Raw genomic sequence first — 21943 nt, forward strand, 5'->3', positions numbered from 1 at the left:
CACTTGTTAGTATATGGAACATTTGCTGTTCACTTGCTCTTCCTCTCTAAATAGAATTTCCACATAATATGTGAGAACAATTTAAACTACATTAGAGTGAATTTAAAGTAATTTTTTATCAATTGAAAATCTTAAGTGGTCATCAACACTTCTAGATTTCACTTTCTTTACTCCTACTACATCAGTCATTTGCTCATAAACCACTCTTCTGAAGTGACCAAAAATATAAACACAGTCAAAGGAAAAGCAAAGGAATTATATTGTGACAGTTATACTGAAAGATCAACTAAAGGATATTATGATTAGATCCTATAATTCTGTTTTACTTCCAATTAAAAATATAGTAGTTGTTTTAAAGTAATTATTAGGTAAAAATCTTATTATTTGAGGAGTAGCTATATACATTTTCTGCCTGCAGATTTTTGTAGTTTGTATTTTATCACCTTAATATATTCTTACTATAATCAAGATTTAGATATATGTTTCTAGCAGTGTGTGGAGAACCTGTGTAATATGAATGCCCAGATAATAACCCTGAATACTCTAAATAATATGGTTTAGGAAAGATCTAAGCTCAAGACTTTCAAAGGCCCAGTCTCTACGATAAGATTGGCGAGTTGTCATTTTCAGTGCCTAGACAGAGGGGAAAGTAAATTAATATCCAGCTAAGAAACCTCATCAAAGACTGGGAGAAAAATTGACAGAGATATATGATATAAGGATCAAAAACTAAGAGGAAACTGACAGCCAAGAATTTTCACATAAGTAATATATTCTCAATGAATTACGCTTTACCAGACTATTCAGTCTTGTTTCATAGACCTATGAATCACCTTTTTAATTTAATATTTTTCCTCTAATAAATACTTACCAATTAGTATTTTCAATATCTTAATTTAATTATGTTTAGGATATATATTATTTTGTTTAATTTGAGTAATTAAAGAAACATTATTTTTTAAAAAATTAAAAAAGTATAGGTTTTTCACTAAATTTGAATAGATGCATATAAACATATATAACACATGTATGTCTCTTTATATATTTAAACATTTCCATAGATTATTATACATATTTTCATACAGTGACATATATAAAATTATTATTTTATTTGAATAGTATCTTTGAGACTCTATCAATTTATCCCCCTTGTAAAGACCTTTTTGGTTTAGACAAAAGAAAAAAAATATTCTCTTATATCTTGAAGTTCAAATCTGTCTAGGTTTTTTCAGGTTGAGGGACTAATTTAAATCAGCATTTTTCAAATATTTTAAGTTTTAGGACCACTTTCTCATCTTAATAATTATTAAGAACCTACAAAATAATTTTTGGCTATAAGGTTTCTATAAATGTTTACCGTATTAGAAATTAAAGTGTCTTAGTTTATTACAAAAATAGTTTTGGATTTGTGGACATCCTGCAAGTGCCTCAGAGACACTCAGCTAACCTGGAGTTACCTTGTTCCCATTATTCTTCACCCTCTTTTCCCAGTATATGGAGAATTTTCTAGTAAGATTATGAAAAGGCACTGATAGCATTGGTGGCCTGTTAGATTACTTTTAATGAGGAAATATGCTCACAAGGTATGTAGAGGAATAATAATGTAAAATAAATAGTTTTTTTGTACTTAAAGGATCAAATCAATTTTTTAAGTGTGATGCTTGTAGAAATCTTTTAATTACAATAAAAGTTTATAATACTACATTTTTCTAAATAAACATCCCACAAAGTTAAGATGTTCATATATAAAGTTAGACATGGGATAAACTTAGACATGGGATACATGAAATTATTTTTAGCATAACTTTTTATGTTGAGTTACATTTACATTTTATATATGATATTAAGTATTTAAAAAATGATTATTTTCTCAGTCAAATCTGACTGGTGTGCTCTAAAGTTTTAGGGGAAAAATAATTTAAGTAAGCAATTCATAGATCCTACAATTCAGGCATCATTTATTCTTCAAAAAAAAAATCATGTACCTCTTTTTTGCTTTTGTTTCAGTTAGAATTCATATAAGAGTTATTTCTCAGCACAAGCCATTTTATCAGTGAGGTATCGAAATTCTTTTTATACCATTTCCCCTAAGCATAGCACCTAATTTTCATCATTCAGAACAATGACAACTTGAGATTTAAAATGAAAAACAAGTTAACTTAAGGATCTAGGCCCAATGTTGCTACTCAAGTCACCTCTTTCCTTTTCTATAGTTGGTTCCAGAAGACATAAACCAATTGGGAGGAGCAGGGGAATTGGATCATTTATTTGCCAATTTTCTTTTTTGAAAGCTTTTTAGTTTTTCTTGAAGACAGCTTAAAGTTGTAGTATACAACTGACACTAAATAATCTCCTTAGAAAATTGACATAACTATGGGTTATTTTTGACTCTTCACTATATTTTAATCTCCATTTACAATCTGTTGCCAAAGCCTATTGATTTTGCCTTTGCAACATATCTCAAATGTCCCTGACTTTCTTCTGATAATGCTAGCACCCTTTATAGGGTATACCTCACGATGCAATAGCTTGCTGGTTGGTCTGCCAAAAGTCTCTCTCTCTCCATTCCAAATCATCCTCCACTCAGGCATCCAAGTGACTTTTCTAAACTATAGGTCTAACCATATCATACAACCCTCTAAATAAATTCCAGTGACTTTATCACCTACAGTTACAAATACAATATCCTTTGGCATTTAGCTTTTTGTAATATAGGTTCTCCTCTGCAACTCCATCTTTCCATTTTTCTTATACCTTACACCCTTCCATAGACTCTTTGATCCAGACACTAGCCTCCTTGCTGTTCCACAAACAAGAGATACCATTTCTTGATTCAGAGGGTTGGCTCTTTGGCTATTTCCTGTGCCTAGAATTGTAAAGGGCTGAAACTCTTGGTAGATGCACTGAGGTTGGTTCCAGCACTTAAGGCTAATTACCAATTGGACAATACTCTATAAGCATATGCTTGGAAAATGGCCTTTCCCACTATCCTGTGCTGGCTCGATAATTGGTGAATACAGAGAATTGTAAGAGGGACTAGGGGGGGTGAAGTAAGCCTACTCAAGGTCACTTTGGCAGTAGATGAGGAAGAAGGAAGGTTGCGGAGATTCTGCTTCCATCCCATTCAATCCTGCCTCTAAAGACCAAGAATAAAGAACGAGGACTTTTGCTAATCCTGACTCGGGCTGATTCTAAGGTATGCTGGGTGTTAACACAGTCATCATATAGAATGCTCTTCCTTTTCATCTCTACCTCTTGGCTTCCTTAGATTTTTTCAAGTTGCAACTAAATACTATAATCTACATAAAGACTTTCCCAATCCCTCTTAATTCTAGTGCCTTCTCTTTGCTAATTATTTTCAATTCATCCTGTATATGGCATTTTTTATTATTTTCTCTCCCATTAGAATGAGAGTCCCTTAAAGAAAGGGACTGTCTTTTTGTTTCTCTCTGAAAGCCTGGTATGTAAAGGGGGCTTAATAAATGGTGACTAGCAATCTAGTGACTAGAATCATGGAAATTTGTTGAGCTTGTTGTATAGAAAAGTACATAAAATTCATGAAATAGTGCCTATTATATCATTAACTCTTAAAACAGCAAACTAGTTTCTGGTATAGCCTCACAATATCACATTCACTAATCACAGTATTTAATGAAATGGCTATTTATTCATTGCTAAATTTTAAATTATACTGAAACAACTTTATATGAGTACACTAAACCTATAGCTCATATAAAGTTGTTTCAATATGCATATATATATATATATATACATATATGCACACATCTGATATTAACTAATGAAATGACCATTTATATAAAAAAAAATACAGAGTGACTCTTACCAAGTAGCCTTCTGTGTACTGAAAATGCACTCTGGAACTCTCTTCTGCTGTTGGACTCAAAGGTTTTGGATCAGACATTGACCTCTGCATCATTTTCGCAGACTTTGGACTTGCTGGTGGAACCTTTGCCATGTCTGGGTGCAATATTTTCTGAGGGCTAATATCATCAGTAATGGGCTTTTCATAAGGTACAAAGGCTGATTCTAAGGCTTTGCCTGGTGAAATTGGAGAAATGGGTGAATAAAGAACTTTTGGAGATTTTGGTGGGGATGGTGCTAGCTGTAGGGTGGAATCTGCCCGAAGATGAGATGAATAACCTATTTCTAAAGGCGTTGGACGTTTCTTGTCTTTGGGTGAAGATGTGGCGCTCAAAAACTGAGGACTCTGTGCATCTGGGTCTGTCTCTGTTTGACAACCTAAACTTCCACCTTTGTATGTTTTTTCAGGAGCTGAAATGTGCTTGATTATTTCAACTTTTGCATCGACTCGAGCACGTATGGAAGGTGTTCTTATGGTCCCAACTGGTTCAGTCTGCACTGATATTTCTGCCACTGTCTGAACTGCTATGCTAGATACCTTGGAAAGGGGTTTGGTTTTGTCGATTTCAGAGGTGCTATCACTATATTTCCCTGGACGTGATTTTCTCCGTGATCTACTGGGCACATCCCATTCATCTTGATCTTCATCATCAGTCTGAACACTCGTATCCACACTCTTTTTACTTCTTCTTCTCCTATTAGCATAACTTCTGTCGGCTCCATCTTCATCATCGGTTTGTACTCCACTGTCCACTATCTTTTTAAAACACCGAGGGTCCTCACCCACAGCTTCCTCAAGCTCATCATATTGGCCACGCATCTTGGTTCCAGAAGTCCTTTTTTTAAGCTGCTTTTCATCCTTCACAACAATATCAGTTAAGGGCATTTCAGAAACCGTACTCAGTATGCCAGGTGGAGCGATATATTGAGTAACACCATCAGATTGAACTGTATACCAGCCTTGGCTCTGCGGGATTTCAATGGCCACTACAGCTGAAGCTGTGGTGGTGACATCTTCGGTGGGCCAAAACTGATTGCTCTCCACTGCTGGATACTGACCTTCCAGAATTGCTTGTTCTGTGGTTGTTTGTGGTGAAGCTGTTCCTGAAGGATCATAATTATACTGGTATATCTGGCGGATCTTTTGCTCTTCTAGCTGCTGGTGAAGTTGCTGTTGAAGTTGCTGGATTTGCTCAAGCTGTAGCTGTTGCTGTGCTAGTGTTTCTTGCCTCATCATAAACTGAGCTTGTCTCTCTTCTTCTTGCTGTAATAGGAGATGTTGTTTCATAGATTGCAACTCCTCTAGTTTCTTTTGAACCATAAACTTTTCTTGCTCTCGGAATCTTTGTATTTCCTGTCGTTCCCACTCTAACTCTTCAGCAAATCGCTGTTGCTTAATTTTCTCAAGTTCTAAGAGCTCCCTCTCCAAATCAAGTTGTTGCTGCTTATCTTCTTCAGTCCCAATGACAAGAGCACTGTCATCTCCCAAGACTTCTGGAAACACCTCAGATGCTGTGGTCAAAGTGGGAATAACATCAATGGCCTCAGCAGGGAGACTCTCTACAGGAAGAGTTTGTAAGCTTGTTTCTATTTCTATTGCAGTCACAGAACTGTCCTTATCAGATGCTCCTGTAGTTAGGAAACCATACGATCTAGGTAATGGTTGGCTCTGTTGCAAAGCAGACAAAGATGTTATTGCATCAGTTGTGTGAATGCCAGACAAATCCCTCACTGTAGTGCTGAAAATTGAGCCAGGCTGAGTAGTGATAGCAAATGTAGAAGGGACTGGAGTTGCTACTGAAGAATAGACTACACCATTGGAGGATCTCAAAACACTCCCCATGCCATATGGGGATCCTGGTGGAGGGGTCATTCTTGCTGTAGAATACTGTGGTGTACCAATCCCACTGCCTGAAATAACTTGCCGAGTCTCAGGGTAAGGACCTGTGGTCTTGCTTGAATAATCCATTACCTCACCTGAAATACAGGGTAGAGTTATAGTCCAGTTCCAAGAAAGAATTGTGCTTTATGTGCCTGAAAGCCCTCTCATCTTGATGAACATAATGGAGAGAACTGCATGCAAATCCACAGTTTAGCCTACTTATATGCGAAGAGAAAGCAACGTTGAACATGCAGGCACATGCAGGCAGTTTGGGCAAAACATAAGTAAAATGAGGAAATTAAAAAAAAAAACGCACGTGTACTCCACAATATGCTGCCATATCATTGAAAAGAAAGGAAAAAAAAAACATAATGGGAAAAAAAAGGATAAAAATGTCATCCTGAAATGAGATGAGCGACCCCATAATGATATTTCAATGAAAGATCTGCTGCCATGTCATACTGACCTGTGGTTATTCTTCCAGAAGTTAGATCTACTGCTGTATCAACCCCTCCAGTATAATCAAAGGTATTCTTACTTTTATAAAGAAAAACTCCAGTGTCAGCTAAGTTCGTGTCAGACATAGAAGGCTTCATGCCCCCAATTCCCCTATAACCATATGGCCCTGATCGATCATACTGGTAGTGATCATCCCTGTAACCAAAACGATCTTCTGGAAGAGTAGTTGCAGGCTGTTGTGTTGTACAACTTCTTCCAAATGGTAACTTATAAACAACATCACAGCAAACTGCTCTTCTTCCTGCGGTCAAATCCACTGGTTTCTCATCATCTTCTATGACAGTCGTCACAACTCCTGAAGTGGATTCATCCATGGTGACTACAGTACGGTGAGACTTTGTAGTACTGAGATCCACCGCACCATCATCTTGGGGCCCCTGAGTCGTGGAGAGATCAGCCCATCCATTGGTAACACTGGGTGGAGGTACAGTGATAGGTTTGGTGGCAGGCATTGTTACTGCATGGCCAGAAGTACCTAGAGATAAATTTATTGGTGCTTCCTCCCTAAGTGTAGGGAAGACCTGGACACTCGTTTTTCTGTAGGTAGGCTCAGCATGTTTTGATGTTGTTAACTGAAGAGGTGTCATCATAGAATGATCTGTCCCAAGCAGGCTTTCTGTGCTAGTGGTATAACTTACGCTAGTTGTACATGTCACAACAGCCATAGTTTCTGTGACCAGGGAGAGTGGCGTGACTACTGTTGAAGTTGCACTGAGATTTATGATAGCAGGTTGGACAGTGCTGATTTGTCTGCCATATGACTCACTTGCTGTGGTCTGCCTTCTCACATCTACTGGAGAAGCAGACAGGTCCATGCAGCTTCCAGGTATTTCACCATCAACCTTTGGTACCATGCGTAGATCAATAACATCCCCAAAGTGCTGAACATCTTCTTTATATCTTGGTTTCTCTAATGCTAAGGGTTCTTGAGCCACAGGTTCGGGAGGAATTGTTATAGAAACACTACTTGAATCAACACTAGGAATTGTGCTGTCTGCTAATGAAACTAAGGTTTTGCTCAGTTCACTTGAGAGAAATGGAGTTACTGAGCCTGGGACTATATGGAATGAAGGCTGTGTCATGACTGGGGCAGCAGAGAAAGGCTGTAAAGCACCTGAGGTATACAGGCTCTGATCTGACATGCTTTGAATCTCTTCACCTGTCACAGGAAGAACTGTAGTAAATACAGGTTCCATTGAAACTAGTTCTTTAGAAGGTGATCCCAAAGGCCAACTGGTCACTGCCTGACTAGTTAAAGAATCTGTTGGAGTTCCTGGTTCAGATGGTAATGTTATAACAACATAAGTCTCCAATGATTTGGAAAACCTTGGTGAGGACTTGTTAGAATGTGGTGACAAGGGGGATGTAGGAGATGGCAATTTATAATCTGCTGAAGTCACTAAATTCAATGTCATACTTGAAGTTAAGGATAAACCTGCTGGTTTGGGATGTATATCCACTGGCAGCGGTGTAGTTATTGGAGGCTGAGGAATTGTTGGTTTAGGAGCAATTGGAGGCTTGGTCCCCTCAACAGGCCTGTGAGTAAATACAAGTCCTGATGGAATTGAAGAAGGCTTAGGTGGAACTGGAGGTGGTGCAGGGGTGTATACTTTTGTTACAGGCGTCAAATTATTTTTTGGACTAGCAGTAGCCTCTACAGTAGCAACAGTGTCAACTGAAGGTACAACAACAGCTGATGTCACTGGAGGAGCTTTTATTAACTTCTTTTTAGGATAAATAGCAGGTTTAGGTGGAGTTGGTGGGGGAAGTGGTGGAGGTGGAGGAGGTGGAGGAGGAGGAGGAGCAGGAGCAAGAGGAGCAGGGGTAGGAAGAGCAGGAACAGGAGGAGCTGGAGCAGGAGGAGCTGGAGCAGGAGGAGCTGGAGCAGGAGGAACTGGAGCAGGAGGAGCAGGACGAGCCGGAGCAGGAGGAACTGGAGCAGGAGGAGCAGGACGAGCCGGAGCAGGAAGAGCTGGAGCAGGAGGAGCCGGAGCAGGAGGAGCTGGAGCAGGAGGAGCAAATGGGGGTTGGGCAGATGAATCCAAAGAAGAACTTCTCCAAAGAAAAGGTGTTCTAGGTGTCACAGCAGGAATTGAAGTCGTAGATGGCAATTGTGATATTGTATCGGTCACTTCTCTAGATATAGAAGAAATAGTTGACATTTGATCACTAACTGGAACTGCAATGGTACTTGAAGGTGGTTGGGCTGGCCCAGAATCTACAGAGCTAATTCTGCGTAGTAAAGGTACAGGTGCCTTTCTTTTATCCTTGTAAGTTTCCAGCATGTCACCATTTCCATTTTTACTCTTAGTTTTTCTTACTGCATCTTCTTCTGATACAGATGAATCAACAGAAAAAGAATCAGAAATAGACGGCTTCGGTTTGAATTCTTCAGGTACCATGACAGATCTTGGAACATCAGGAAGAGAAATTGCAACATGATCATCAATTGCTTTAGAAGAGGGTTGGGCAGTCTGATCTAAAGATTTATCTGTTCCTGAATACACTTTTGTGTCTATTGGAAAGGGAGGTAATGATGGAATCTTTTCAGAATCCTGAATTTTAGCTAGTTGGTCCACAGTATCTGCAAAAATCACAGTTGTGGTTTCTGGAGCAGTAATAGGTGAGGAGCTATCCGTTGTACAAACTGATGAAATGGATGATGTAAGAGAGGGCGTGTCAGACGGTAGCACAGATGTTGCACTTTCTGAGAGCTCAGAGTATGCTAAAATTGATGATTCATGGGCAATTATCTCTTGAATTTCTCTGGTATAATCAGTTATATATTCATCCTCTATTTCCTCTGGCGAAAAGTGCTGTGTTATTTTCACATCTGGGATAGAAAGTGTTGTACTACTAGTTGAGTCTGTAAGTGAGGCTCCTGAGAGAATACTAGATGTCAATGAGGTATCTGGCATTCTGTCAAAGTCTATTGCAGGCTCTGTTATATCATGCTCAGTGGCTGGTTGAGTTGGACTAGCCCCTGGGGTTAGCTGCATTTGTTGCCTCTTCATGAGTTCCTCATAGGCTGCATCTGCATCTAATAACTGCTTCTCTTCACTCGTTGATGTTACCATAGTACCTAGATCCACAATTTCATGACTTTCAGGAATGATATATGAGCTTGATACAATATCTTCTTGAGGTACCATAGAGTGTAAGCTTTCCAGCTCATAAAATTCTTTCTGCAGATCTGAGATTTTCTTCATAGGATCTTCATAGATCTCCTCTGGAAGTCTCATTTTTCTCTCTCTCCCTCCTGGCTGAATAAATTCACTATCCTCCTCTTGTCTTGTTAATAGACTACTATCAACAGTACCATTGTATGTATCTTCAACCAGAGATTCGTAAATATAATCCTCTATTAGCATTCCACCATACAATGGCTCCTTCTCAAATACTTCATCTTTCTCTGTTGGTGTTGGAAATGCTTTTGATTTGTGGGATTTATGCATCATTTCTTCATACATTTCCTCAGCACTTTTTAATACCTTTTGACCACTTTCTTTTTGAATTGTAATAGATTGCTCATCTGTTGGAGAATATAAAGACACAGCTGTGGGCAGTTTATAAACTTTTTGTACTTCTATTATTTTTTCTGGGCTAATTTCAAACCCTTCTGGATCTGATTCTATGCTTGGAGAATATTCAGAGCAAGAGGAACGATGCAATTCTTCCATCTCTGCAGCCTGACGTAATTCTTCTGTGGGAGATGCATCTTCGATTGGAGAGAGATTGCTGGGTGGTGTCTTTGGTCTTTCTCTTCTTCTTTGAGCCCGAAGTTCATCTTTGTCTTTTTTTGATTTTTTACTGGAACTCTTTCTTTGCTGCTGTTCAATTTCACGTTGTTTTTCTTGCTCCTTTAATAGTTCTTCTTCTTCCCTCATTTCCTCTTCTTCTGAAGAATCTTCAATAGTGGGAAGAAGAGGACCATGTGATCGGTGTCTAGATTTACGCTGTTTACTCTCTCCCTTTTTGTGACTTGGACTGCTGTCACTGTCCTCATCAAGAGATGACACTGATGTGGGAGATGTACCAGGTGTGAAACTGGAGGCATGCAGACTAGAAGATCCTTCTCCTCGGGACCGATCTTCTGGTGAATCTGTAAGACTTTCCATCTCAAGTTCTGGTTCTTCATCAAAATATAAACTTGCTTTCTTTTGCACAGAGTCTTCAGAATATTTATCTGTCACTGTGCTGTTTAGTTCAATGGTTTTGAATCTTCTAAGACCTCCTCCACCAGTAACAGTGAGTTCTTCGCTTTCCTGACTTTTGGTTTCTCTATATTTTAGTTCTGGGCTCTCATCGAATGTCTCATCATCTTCATCATGCCAAGAATGGCGTCTCCCTGCATCATCATCAAAGCTTGTACTACTTTTTCTGGTGAGTCTCCTGTGTTTCCCAACTATTCCTTTCCCCTTTCCTTTTGTTTCTTCCTTCTTCTGGCTCTCACTAACACTGATTTCTTTGAGTTGTTTCCTGATGAAATCATCATCTGAACCAGAGGCATCTTCATCAGCACTCATCTCTATGATCTGTTTTCGAATGAAATCTTCGTCATCACCTGATCCTTGACTGTCTTCCTGCTTATATTCATCACTGCTTGATGAACCAACACTAGCTCTTCTTTTCCTTCGTGAGACAGGGGAGTTTTCACTTTCACTGCTATCTTCCAGTGAATCATAACGCTGCCTTCTAGCTGTCACATCATCTACAAAGTCAGTTTTTTCTCTGAGGGCCTTTATGGAAGGGATACTGTCTTTTTCAGCTTTTACAAGGATATCTTTCTTTTCTTCTTGAACTTCCTTGATATCCTCTTCTTCTGAACTATAAGATTCTAGTGTGACAGGAAAATCCTTAGTTTTCTGTTGCTCTTTAGGCTGCTCAGGAAGCCCACCATATAATTCTTTTTTCTTTTCTGATTTTTCTTCAACAAGTGAATTTGCTTGAGCTTCCAAAATGGACAGAACAGTACTTTCTAACTTTGCTAGATCAGAAGGACTTGTAGGACTACTTTCTTGAGAATGAGAATCTTTTTTGAGTTCTTGTGGCAAGTCCTTTTCATCACCAGGAATAAGACTTGGAATTTCACCAAGGGAACCTGATATTCCATCAGAAGAATATCCTGTGTCACTCAAACCTTGAGGGCTTTTCTGTTGCTGAGAACTTGATGTATCTGATTTGTCATCTTCCTTTTCCTAGGGACAAAAAAAATATATCAAAACTTAACATTATGGGATTATTATATTGATTATCTCTATGATTGCCAAATAATTTATTTGAGAAATGTTTAGGAATCCTCATGAGAATTATATTTAAATTATCAATTGATGTGAAGAAACTATTGACTATGCAATTAGAAAATCATAAATGATTATAAAACACATTTGAAAAATGCACTGATACAAAAAAGTTTTGTTTAGAAAAAAAAAAACAACCCTTTATATTTTTATTATCTGTATCATTTAATGATAGTTTTTCCCACTGGATATTGATTTCATGTGAACAATAATTTACAAATTAATTATATTTATGCTATTTTATTATATCTTTTATGTAAAATGTAATTGTATTTCAATTTTATCTCAAATAATAATTTTATTTCAAAGACTAAGCAGCAAAGATTTAGAGAGGGATTTGGATTGTCAAAGTCCAATAGACAACAGAGATGAGAGCCAAGGTTTTGAATTTAATACTCCCACTCCAAATTCAGGGACTGTGTGTTGTGTTGTGGTGTGTGTGTTAGGACACTAGCTCTTTGCATATATTAGGCATCATATTCAGAGTATTTATTTAAGATTATCTTGTAAGATATGAATGAATGCATTCTCAACTAGAATAGTCCCACAGTTCTACAGCATGACAGATTCAGAAAACCAAAGTTTTGATGTTGGCTCTGTAACTTATTAATTGATTAGAGGAGATGGGACTTATAGTGGGATAAAATCTCAATGTTTTAGTAACAAGACCTGGCAGGAAAAAAAAAAATCTTAATCTTTGTTTGCAAAAAGAAAAAAAAAAAAAAACAAGTTGCCTCAACAAAGGAAACATGAGTATTTGTAAGGACTTCTCATTCACAAACTGGTTAAATTATTTGATATCTAGGGTTCCCGAATTCTAGGATGCTTAGAGTAATCTTAATCAATTCACTAAACTTCTTTGGCCTCCATGTATAAAATATCTATAGCTACTGTATTGCGTGTCTCACGAGACATAATGAAAATAAAATGAGAAATGTATGTATGATAAATGCATTTACATGTGTAAAATCTTTTGAAATAATGTAATTTTTATTGTGATTTATTGAACTTAATAAAAGAAGAACCGTATGACTATATTCCCTGGTTTCAAATATTTCCTTCAACTTCTCAAAAAACAAAATTAACAACAAACAAAACAATTCAATGAAACCCCAAACAAAAATGCTAATTATTGGCTCATAAATTCAGTAATAATCACAATTCTTTTCTGTAATAAACATTAAAACACATTTCAAAAATATTAACAATACTAAATTGTTTGATTATTAAAATAACTATATTTTTTGCTATTCACACTTTTTGATGATAGTTTTTCTCAGTGTAGATTTTTTTAAAAAGTTAAAATGATGTCTAAATATTAGATTATAAATCCTTCATTCTTGAGGGAAAAAATGCTATACAATCTTCATGAAAAATCACTTTTGTATGTTTAGAGGATTAAAACTAATGTTCTAAAAGTTTATTGAGATAGCATTTCTATATCCTATCTCCATATCCTATAACTATATTTTTAGTAATATTATTTCATGCTACTATTAGAAGACAACTTATATTTAATATCAGAGCCTATGTCAAGTTTGTGAGCACTTGAGATTTAATGTGATAGTGAAACTTTTCTATTAATAAAACTGTTGATAAAATGAGAAAAACACAAATAGCTCAAACTACCCCTTTGTTTTCTAAAGGGAGATATATTGGTTTTAAGATCTTCCTTTGACTTTTTCTGAATTCTCTTCAGGATAATATCTCTCTGTATTTAGAAGTCTTTTTCATCATTAGAAAAATAAGGCATGTGGTAGGTGGTTGAAAGGCTTTTAGTATATGACTTTTTTTTAACCATCTACCCACTTCCATCTTAAGGGAAATATATTTGGAAATGATATAAGGTCAGCAAATTCAAGGGAAAAAACTCAGTTTGGTTATACTTGTAGAGAAAAGTTTTAACTTTTTTCCATACATACTCCATATATATTTGCATAGGATATCCTTTGCATCATCCTATTTATGAATTCTTTACCTTTCCATTCTGCCCCACCTTTCTTTTCAATACTACATCATTACACCACCAACATGAAAAAAAAAGAGTCAAATTGTTTTTCCCAAGGGATTGCCAAGAAAATATTTATTATCCCATGTTTGAAAATATTGATGTTCTATTATAATTTGTAAGTTATGTGAATATTATATATAAAATTCCAGTTTATGTATATTTATTTTGTTATATATATGCACACACACAGAGGGAGATAAATAGATGATAGATAGACAGACAAATATATAGATGGATTTATGATAGGGAATGGAACTGTGATTTCATTTGTATAGAGAATGCTATGATGAAGAAACTTTTATAATTACAGCTTGATAGTTTTTTATGCAACCTAACATTTTAGGGAATTCTCTAAAATCTTAAAAGGTTAAGTAATTTCTGAGGTTACAGAGTCAGATGTATCATATATGGGACTTGAACCAAGTGTTCTTTATGTATTGCAAAATACCTGCCAACATATATATGTATGCGTGCATGGATATTTGTCTAGATACCTATCTATCACATTATGGCCAGGTGCACACACGTACTTTTATGCACAAACATACATGCATACACATATACATGCATACATATATGTATACATGCATGCAGACCTATATATAAAGAACACATATTGATGTATAATACTAAATGTGGAAAATGTGTTTAAAACAAGATTATATAGTAGATCAGACAATGGATTATGAATATGAGAAGGATCTGTCCAGGTACTTCAGTACTATAGTAACTTCTTCAATCAATTCAAATAATATCCTGTCTGTTACTTCCTGGATGAATCCCAGGAAGTTATTCATGGACAGAGAAATAAAAAGACTTGAATTGTGTCATATGGTATCAGAGATCAGACTTGAATCTAGGTCTTCCTAAAGCCATGCTCAGTACTCTTTCCACTCTGCCTTGCTGCTGCTAAGATATTAGTTTTTATAATATGAATTTGTGTTTTATCAATGACTTTACCCATCTAATGTGAAATCTTCAATGACTTTTATAAAGGTGAGAGCTGGCCACTGGCATATACTTAAACATAACTGAATTTTATTGGTTCTCTAATCATCTGTAAAATGAATTGAAGAAAGAAATAACAAACTACCCCAGTATCTTTGCCAAGAAAATTCCAAATGGGTCCCAAAAAGTTGGATATGACTGAAAAACAACCAAACTGAAAATCTTTGATATCATTGAAGCAAAAAGCTATTTTTCAAGTCCTTTTTCAATCTAAGTAATATATAAGGTTAAACTTTTAAACATTTTTAAAGAAGGTAACATTTAATTAAATATTTATAGTTTGCTTATTAGCACTGTTATGATATTCTACTCAAAACAAACTATTCTCTTTCAAGGATATTCTACTTGTGGTTAAATTACAAAATATTTTTATTTCCTTTACTTCTGATAGGAAAATATAGATACGTCAAACTCAGTGACAATTCATGAATTGAAACTTTTAATACTCAAAAGACTTTTGTCCCATATATTGGTGGGGAGAAAAATCACACTGACAAACTTCAACATCAGAGGGATACAAAAAAATATACCCCTGTGAGTGGCATACGGAAAACCACAAATTAGCATTATCTGGGTTCTATTTTATGTTTACTTATTTTCTTAAGCATTTCCTAATTACATCTTAATATTTCTGGGAATAGTGGGGAGTTTTGTAGGCTGCTTGCTTGCTGCCTAAAGCTTACAAACTTGATTTTTTTCTAGATCATTCACTATTAAATGCTTGCCCAGGCCCTTTCCTTGATGTCTACTCACAAGTTCTACTTCCTTTTATCCCTCACCTTTATCTCTACCAAAATGTGTTGTCATTGATATTTAATTATATTGATTCTGATTCCAGACAAGTTCTAAATGGTGCTTATACCAACTGTTATTATTGACCACCATGACTGTGGAAACATATGATGAGATAACTAAAGGGAACACTGGCATTTATGTCCTTGAAAAGGCATAGGTAATTAACTGGATAACACAAGGAAAGTAAAAGGAGCACTGGCCTTGAAGTCAGAGGATCTTGTTGCCACTCATACCCAAGGACAACCTTTGGCAAGGTTGTTTAACTTTTTGTTCCTCTGTTTTGCTCACTTGTCAAAGGAGGGGTTTGGATGAAATAGACTGAATTTTCTCCTGCCTTTAAATCCAGAATCCTATAAAGTCCATAACATTGGCTAAATTGCATCTTAAACAATTTGTCCAAGCAAGGCAAAACATGAGGCAAAAAAGATATAAAACACAAGTTTGTTGATTCCTAAAAGACCTAGAACTTCTTTTCAGTACAGTTCAATTCAACAACCACATAATATAAACACCTACTACATGCCTGGGCATTAGGTACTGCAGGGAATAGAGTACTGGACTTGGAATCGGGGTGACTCATTTTCATGAGTTCAAATCAGGCTTTAGACACTTGCTATCTATGTGATCCTGGACAAATCACTTAACCCTGTTTGCCTCAGTTTATCTGTAAAATAGGTTAGAAGGAAATGGCGAATTACTCTAGAATCTCTGCCAAGGAAACACTAAAATGGGCCATAAAGAGTTGGACACAGCTGAAATGATTTGACAACAACACTACAGTAACAACAGCAACTACGTGCAAGAATTATCATAAAGGCTGGAAAGAATACAAAGATATATAAAGCATGGCCCATTCCTTAAGGAATCTTACAATGCTTTGTGTATATGTGCATAACAAGAATGCAGAATAAAGCATTATAAAAACATGAGAGGTTATAAACACTGTATGAATTCAAGGAAAGAAAAAAACATCATTTCAAGGAATGATGATTTTAGGAAAAGAGCAATTTTTCAATGTATGATCAGAGGATATGTTCCTGAGTACTTTTGCTCCTAGCAAAAAAGGTATAATTTTTTTCAGAAATCTTAAGATAGACAAAAATTGAAGAAAGGATGAAAACTTCTTTTGTAATCTATTTTCAATAATCTTTTGTATTTAATTTATTTATGCAATTGTCTCTATTTAAATTAATAATCTGGAATTAGCTGTATTTCAGTATCACAGACTTTGAACATAATAGCACTTCAAATGAGATGTGAATCTTGCATACAAATAATTATTTGTATTTAGCATTTATGTGAAGACTTTATGATTTGTTACTCTTGATGGAGGTTGTAAGTAGGAAGAAGTGTGGTTAAAGCTTTTAATGTTTTCTTGCTTGTAATATTATTGTACAGTCCTTTGAGAAATGCATTTTCACTCTAGTTTTGAAAGCATATTACCATTAAAATCTATTATACAAAAACTTGTATTTTTATAATACATTGCATTGTTCCCATGTTGAGAATTATGACCACTTGGGTCTTTCTGCTGAAGCATGATGAAACAATTACTCAAAGTCACCAGAGTCTAAGCTTCATTTTTACTTGCTATTCAGAAATAGGAAAAAAAAAGGGAATTAGATTATATTTTTATCTCAATTTTACACTGTCACATTCTACAAACCATATGCAGTTATACAATGGTTAAAAACTGCAGCAACAAAGTATTAAATAAAGTAAGGAAGGCTTTTTTTCTATACTACTTATAGTCTCTGGTTAACAGAATAGGTTGTAAAAATTTACATTTGCAAGAATAATTATGTACATTTTTCTATTATTGTGGTTTATTACAGACTTTCTATTATCACTGATTTGGAGGATAAAAAAAATTCTAGGCCAAATATAAGGCTCTGCCAGCAGATATTATCATTACATGTCACTTCCTTTACCTTGATAAATTCAGATACAAAATAATAGGTCAATTTTTTTTCTCCTATGTTACACCAATCTTGAATATGATTGAAGAACTCATTTTTTTGCCTTCATGCTTACCATGTATCAAGAGTAATGAATAGTACTTACTTACAGGTACTCAGGTGGATAGCTATGATGAAAAAAATTTAGTCCCCTTTAATTCTGAATCAGTGGAACCATATTCACATTTTGCTATCTGAGTAGTAAATGTCATAAATTTAAAAAGTTAAAAGTTTTAATGATGCCATAAAAGTTAAAAGTAGATAATAAATGTGGTTTCTTATTGATACTGAATCAAACACACACTAAAATTTCCTTTAAATCTATATTAAAAGAAAAGTTAGAATTCTAACTTATAGCTAGATTTTAATTTTTAAAATATCAAACAAAATTTGATATGACTAGTTATTTTTAACAAAAAGGGAATTCTACAAAGTTTAATAATAACTTGTTAAATATAAATACTTATTGAAACTAAGTATACCTCCTTTGACCCAGCAATACTACTATTGGGTCTGTTTCCAAAGATATTAAGGGAAAAGAAAAAAACAAAACAAAACTGTATGTTCATACCAACTCTCTTTGCAAAGGACTATAAATTGAAGGAATGGTCAAAAGTTAGGGAATAGCTTACCAAGTGTTGCTATATGTTTGTGATGCAATACTACTGTGCTATATGAAATGATGACTCTGATTTTAGAGGAAAAAAAAACATGGAAAAGCTTGCATGAAATAATGAAGAGCAAAATGAGTAGAATCAAAAAAAGATTGTATACAGTATCATTAATATTATTTTAAGAATGACTTTGAGTGAAAAAGTTTCTTTATCTATTATAAATACTCAAATAAACCATAAAGGACATTTAAAAAAAGAAGCTATCTTTATCCAGAGAAAGAACTGATAAATATATAGAATAAGTTACACACATATACACATACACTCACATCCCTTTTTGCTTCTAATGGTAGCCATCTCTGTAGGGTGGGGAGTAAGGGGAGAGAAAGGCAGAAAAAAAGAAATTTACACAATATTTTTGCTGTATATGTGAATAGAAAAATAAGTTATACATATGGATTAGAAATTTCAAGTACAATTATCTTTTTTATTGTACTATGTTATAGAAATGCTTGTTTTATTACAAAAATTAAAAAGAAAAATAAACAAGCAAAGCAAACAAGGAATACAAAAACAATATGCACATTGTTTCTATATTAGAACTAATCATGGAAACAATAAATATAAATATTATAATAAGTGATAGGATGTGAAGAACAGCACAATAAATATGTAAAATATTATTGGCTTAGAAAATTAGTTGGGCTCTGAAGAATAAATAGGATTTCAATAATTGCACAGTTCATTTGAATGATTTTTAAATTCTATCTATCTCCAAATTTATCCTAACATTTCTCTGCCAAAGCAAGTTGGCACTTTCTTCACAACTTTTAGCCTTAAAGGAGCTGCCTAAAGTAGCACAGAGAAGTTAAGTCATTTGCCTATGGTCACAAGAAATGGAACTTGAATCCCAATATTTCTGGCTCTAAGATTGTCTTTCTACCTCATTACATTATGCTGCTTCTCAAAGATGGCATGACATAAGCCAAACCACATGACATATGTTGAGAATAGTGATCTAATTTGTAATATGGATATGTACAGAGAAATAGTACAAAATGAAGCTGATATAAATATTCTTTCTTAAGCATTAACCCTACTCTGTGCTGAACACTATGTTGGATCCAGGGCTAGAGATAGAAGTTAGAAAGTTTAGACATCACATATTGTCTATCCTTATGAAAATTGTCCTTTTCTCTTTAAAAAAAAATCTCAGTCATCTTTAAAAAGCCTATCTTATAGTTCCTGTTCATACATCAAATAGAAAGGTAGGACATAAAATAGAAAACTATGATGTATGCTAAATAAATTCTTTCAAAAAATTTCATTATATATGCGCTACAGACTTTTTCCCCTTGCATCACATAAGTTTCCCAATATTATAGGATTTTAAAGAGAGTGAGAAAGGACCTGAGATATCATTGATTTCAACTCTCTCATTTTACAAATCAAGGAATATTAATTGACTTGACAGTTTACAAGGGTTTAATGTATCACTTTTGGGGAGAGATACTGCCTATGGAAGCATCCAGTCTCCCTATGCTCAAACTCTCCATAGAGGGAAAATAATCTAACGGAGTTACCATTTCTTATTGCAAGTAACCAGCTCTTCCACCATGGGAATAATAGTTAATGGTACTATTTTCTCCTCAAGTAGGTTAAGATTCCAGTACAGCAGACTCAATTCTTCCCCTTTGCTATCTCTCTCATTCTCTTGCAGCACTACCACCGCCATCATCCTGACTTTTGCTTCGATTTAAACAAATTGCCATCTTTTTATTGTCCATTTATGATCTTGATAGAGGTGCACACTCCCTCCCCTCCCATTTTGGCCTCCTTTATCCCTTGCACATTTTTAGGAAACTTCCCAATTTGTAACTCCATCCTACAACAAGAACTTTATTCCATGATGCCTCTGCACAGCTCTCCTGACACTAATACGCTCATCTTTCTTTCAGTTCTATTTAACTCTTTTCTCCTATCTTTTTTTAAATCCCTTCACTATCACTCTGTTTCAAAAACAAAAACAGCCATTGGAAAATCTCTCTTCCTCCTCCAATGTCACTCTCTCTTTCAGTATTTCTCCTTATCTTTCTGCCCTATCTCTGTCTCTCTCTTACCCTATTTTCCCTCTCAACAATAATTTCTAAAGCAAGTGGTTATTTTGTCTTCCTTTGGTTTCATTAATTTACCTCTCTTGTATTTCTATTTGCGTTTAACATTCTGTTTGTCTGTTTTTTAAAAAAATAATGCTTTAAATGTCCGTCTTTTGTCTCATGTCCAGCATTTTAAAAAAATTCATTGATTATGTTTAGCTTTTCAGAGTTTATCATTTTGGGTTGTATCTTAAGCTATATTTCCTTTCATAATATGTTATTCTATCACCTCCATCAATTTCTTATAGCTATAGACTAATTCTATGTTATTAAAATTTCCTTTCCTTCATATTTGAAAGGCTTTATCCTGGGCTTTTATTGAAACACATAAATACACATACCCATGCATACATATATGTGTATATCTATGTATGTATATATAATATATGATATATATATATATAGAGAGAGAGAATATACATATAGAAAATATGTATTACATATATAGGCTGTGTATGTATACATATACATACATATATATATACAATATAGATATATAGATATAATATAAAAGATAGAAACTATATATCTGTAGTTTCAATCCTTTATATATGATCCCATCTTACTTTCTGGTCCTTCCCATTTTGCCCATGTGATGATTCACCATGTCTATTCCTAGTGAGTTTTACTGTCTATCTTTCCTCAGTTCTGCAACTACCTCCCAGATACCACCAGATTTCTTTAATCTTTTTCAACAACATTCATGTCCATCTTTACACAGATTAATTAGCTTTCCTCCTAAATCTGTTCTTTCTTCTGAGTATGCAGTTTCCATCTCTATTTGAGTTCAGATCTCACAATCATCATATGTGTAAAGTATTTGAAAAACCTTAAAGTACTACATAAATATTAGCTGTTACCATTTTTTATTATCATTTGCAATTAATGTTTGCTATTTATTTCCATCACCCTTATATCCTAACTGGTTATGAAATTTTATTGATTCTATTTTTAATATAATCTAATCTAAAAGGGATTCATTAGGTACTTAATATACCCTAAGGGTAAAAAATGAAAATGACAATCAACTTCTGCCTCCAAAGAACTTACATTCTATTGGAAATGACAACAGCTAATATTTATAATATTTATAAAGGGTTATATATTATATATGTGTGTGTGTGGCCTGGAGGCAGGAAGATCAGAGTTCAAATAATATGTCAAACACTGGCTATGTGACCTGGCAAATCACTTAACCCTGTTTACCTCAGTTTCCTCATTTGGGAGATTATCTGGAAAAGAAAATAACAAACCACTTCAGTGTCTTTGACAAGAAAACCCCAAATAGGGTCACAAAAAGTTAGGTATTACTAAATAATAATATGGTGCATTAACCTTTGTAATCACTTGGCAATACAATAAAGTAACAAACATGAATACAACACTTTAAAGTTAATCTATTATATGATTCTCACAATAACTATGGTCCTATAGTGTCTGAGACAGGATTTAATCTCAGGTCTTAGCTGAAAATTACTGCTCTATAATTGTTTCCCTCTCTCGCTCTTCCTCTTTTCCTCCCTTCTTTCTTTTTTCCCTTCTTCCCTCCCCTAGTTTCTCCCCCTCTTCCCTCTCTTCCTTCCTTTCCTTCCTTTTTTTCTTCTTTTTTTAAATCTATTGATCTATCTATTGATTTATCAATCTCATTTGAGACCCACAAAAAAAATTTGAGATAGCTGTTTTAAATATTTTTCTCATTTTATAGATGAGGAAACTAAGGCTAAAAGAAACTCAATTACTTGTCCATGGTCACACAGTTAGCATGATAGCTGAATTTAAACTCAATTTTTTTTACTCTAAATTCAACACTATAGAAAA

General features: G+C 34.8%; 1 protein-coding gene across 5 annotated transcripts in view; it reads right to left on the reverse strand.

Annotated features, from left to right (window-relative positions):
- The window catches only part of PCLO (piccolo presynaptic cytomatrix protein), a 538245-nt gene that overhangs the window by 280053 nt on the left and 236249 nt on the right, over positions 1–21943 (reverse strand). For all 5 annotated transcript variants that reach the window (XM_052001569.1, XM_052001566.1, XM_052001567.1 and 2 more), the window contains exons 5-6: positions 6231–11481; positions 3845–5859 (exon numbers count right to left, since the gene is read on the reverse strand). In XM_052001569.1, coding sequence (XP_051857529.1) covers positions 3845–5859; positions 6231–11481 — 7266 coding nt within the window. The remainder of the gene's footprint in view (positions 1–3844; positions 5860–6230; positions 11482–21943) is intronic.

The sequence above is a fragment of the Antechinus flavipes genome, chromosome 5 (assembly GCF_016432865.1).
Source record: "Antechinus flavipes isolate AdamAnt ecotype Samford, QLD, Australia chromosome 5, AdamAnt_v2, whole genome shotgun sequence".
In the NCBI taxonomy this organism is placed as follows: Eukaryota; Metazoa; Chordata; class Mammalia; order Dasyuromorphia; family Dasyuridae; genus Antechinus; species Antechinus flavipes.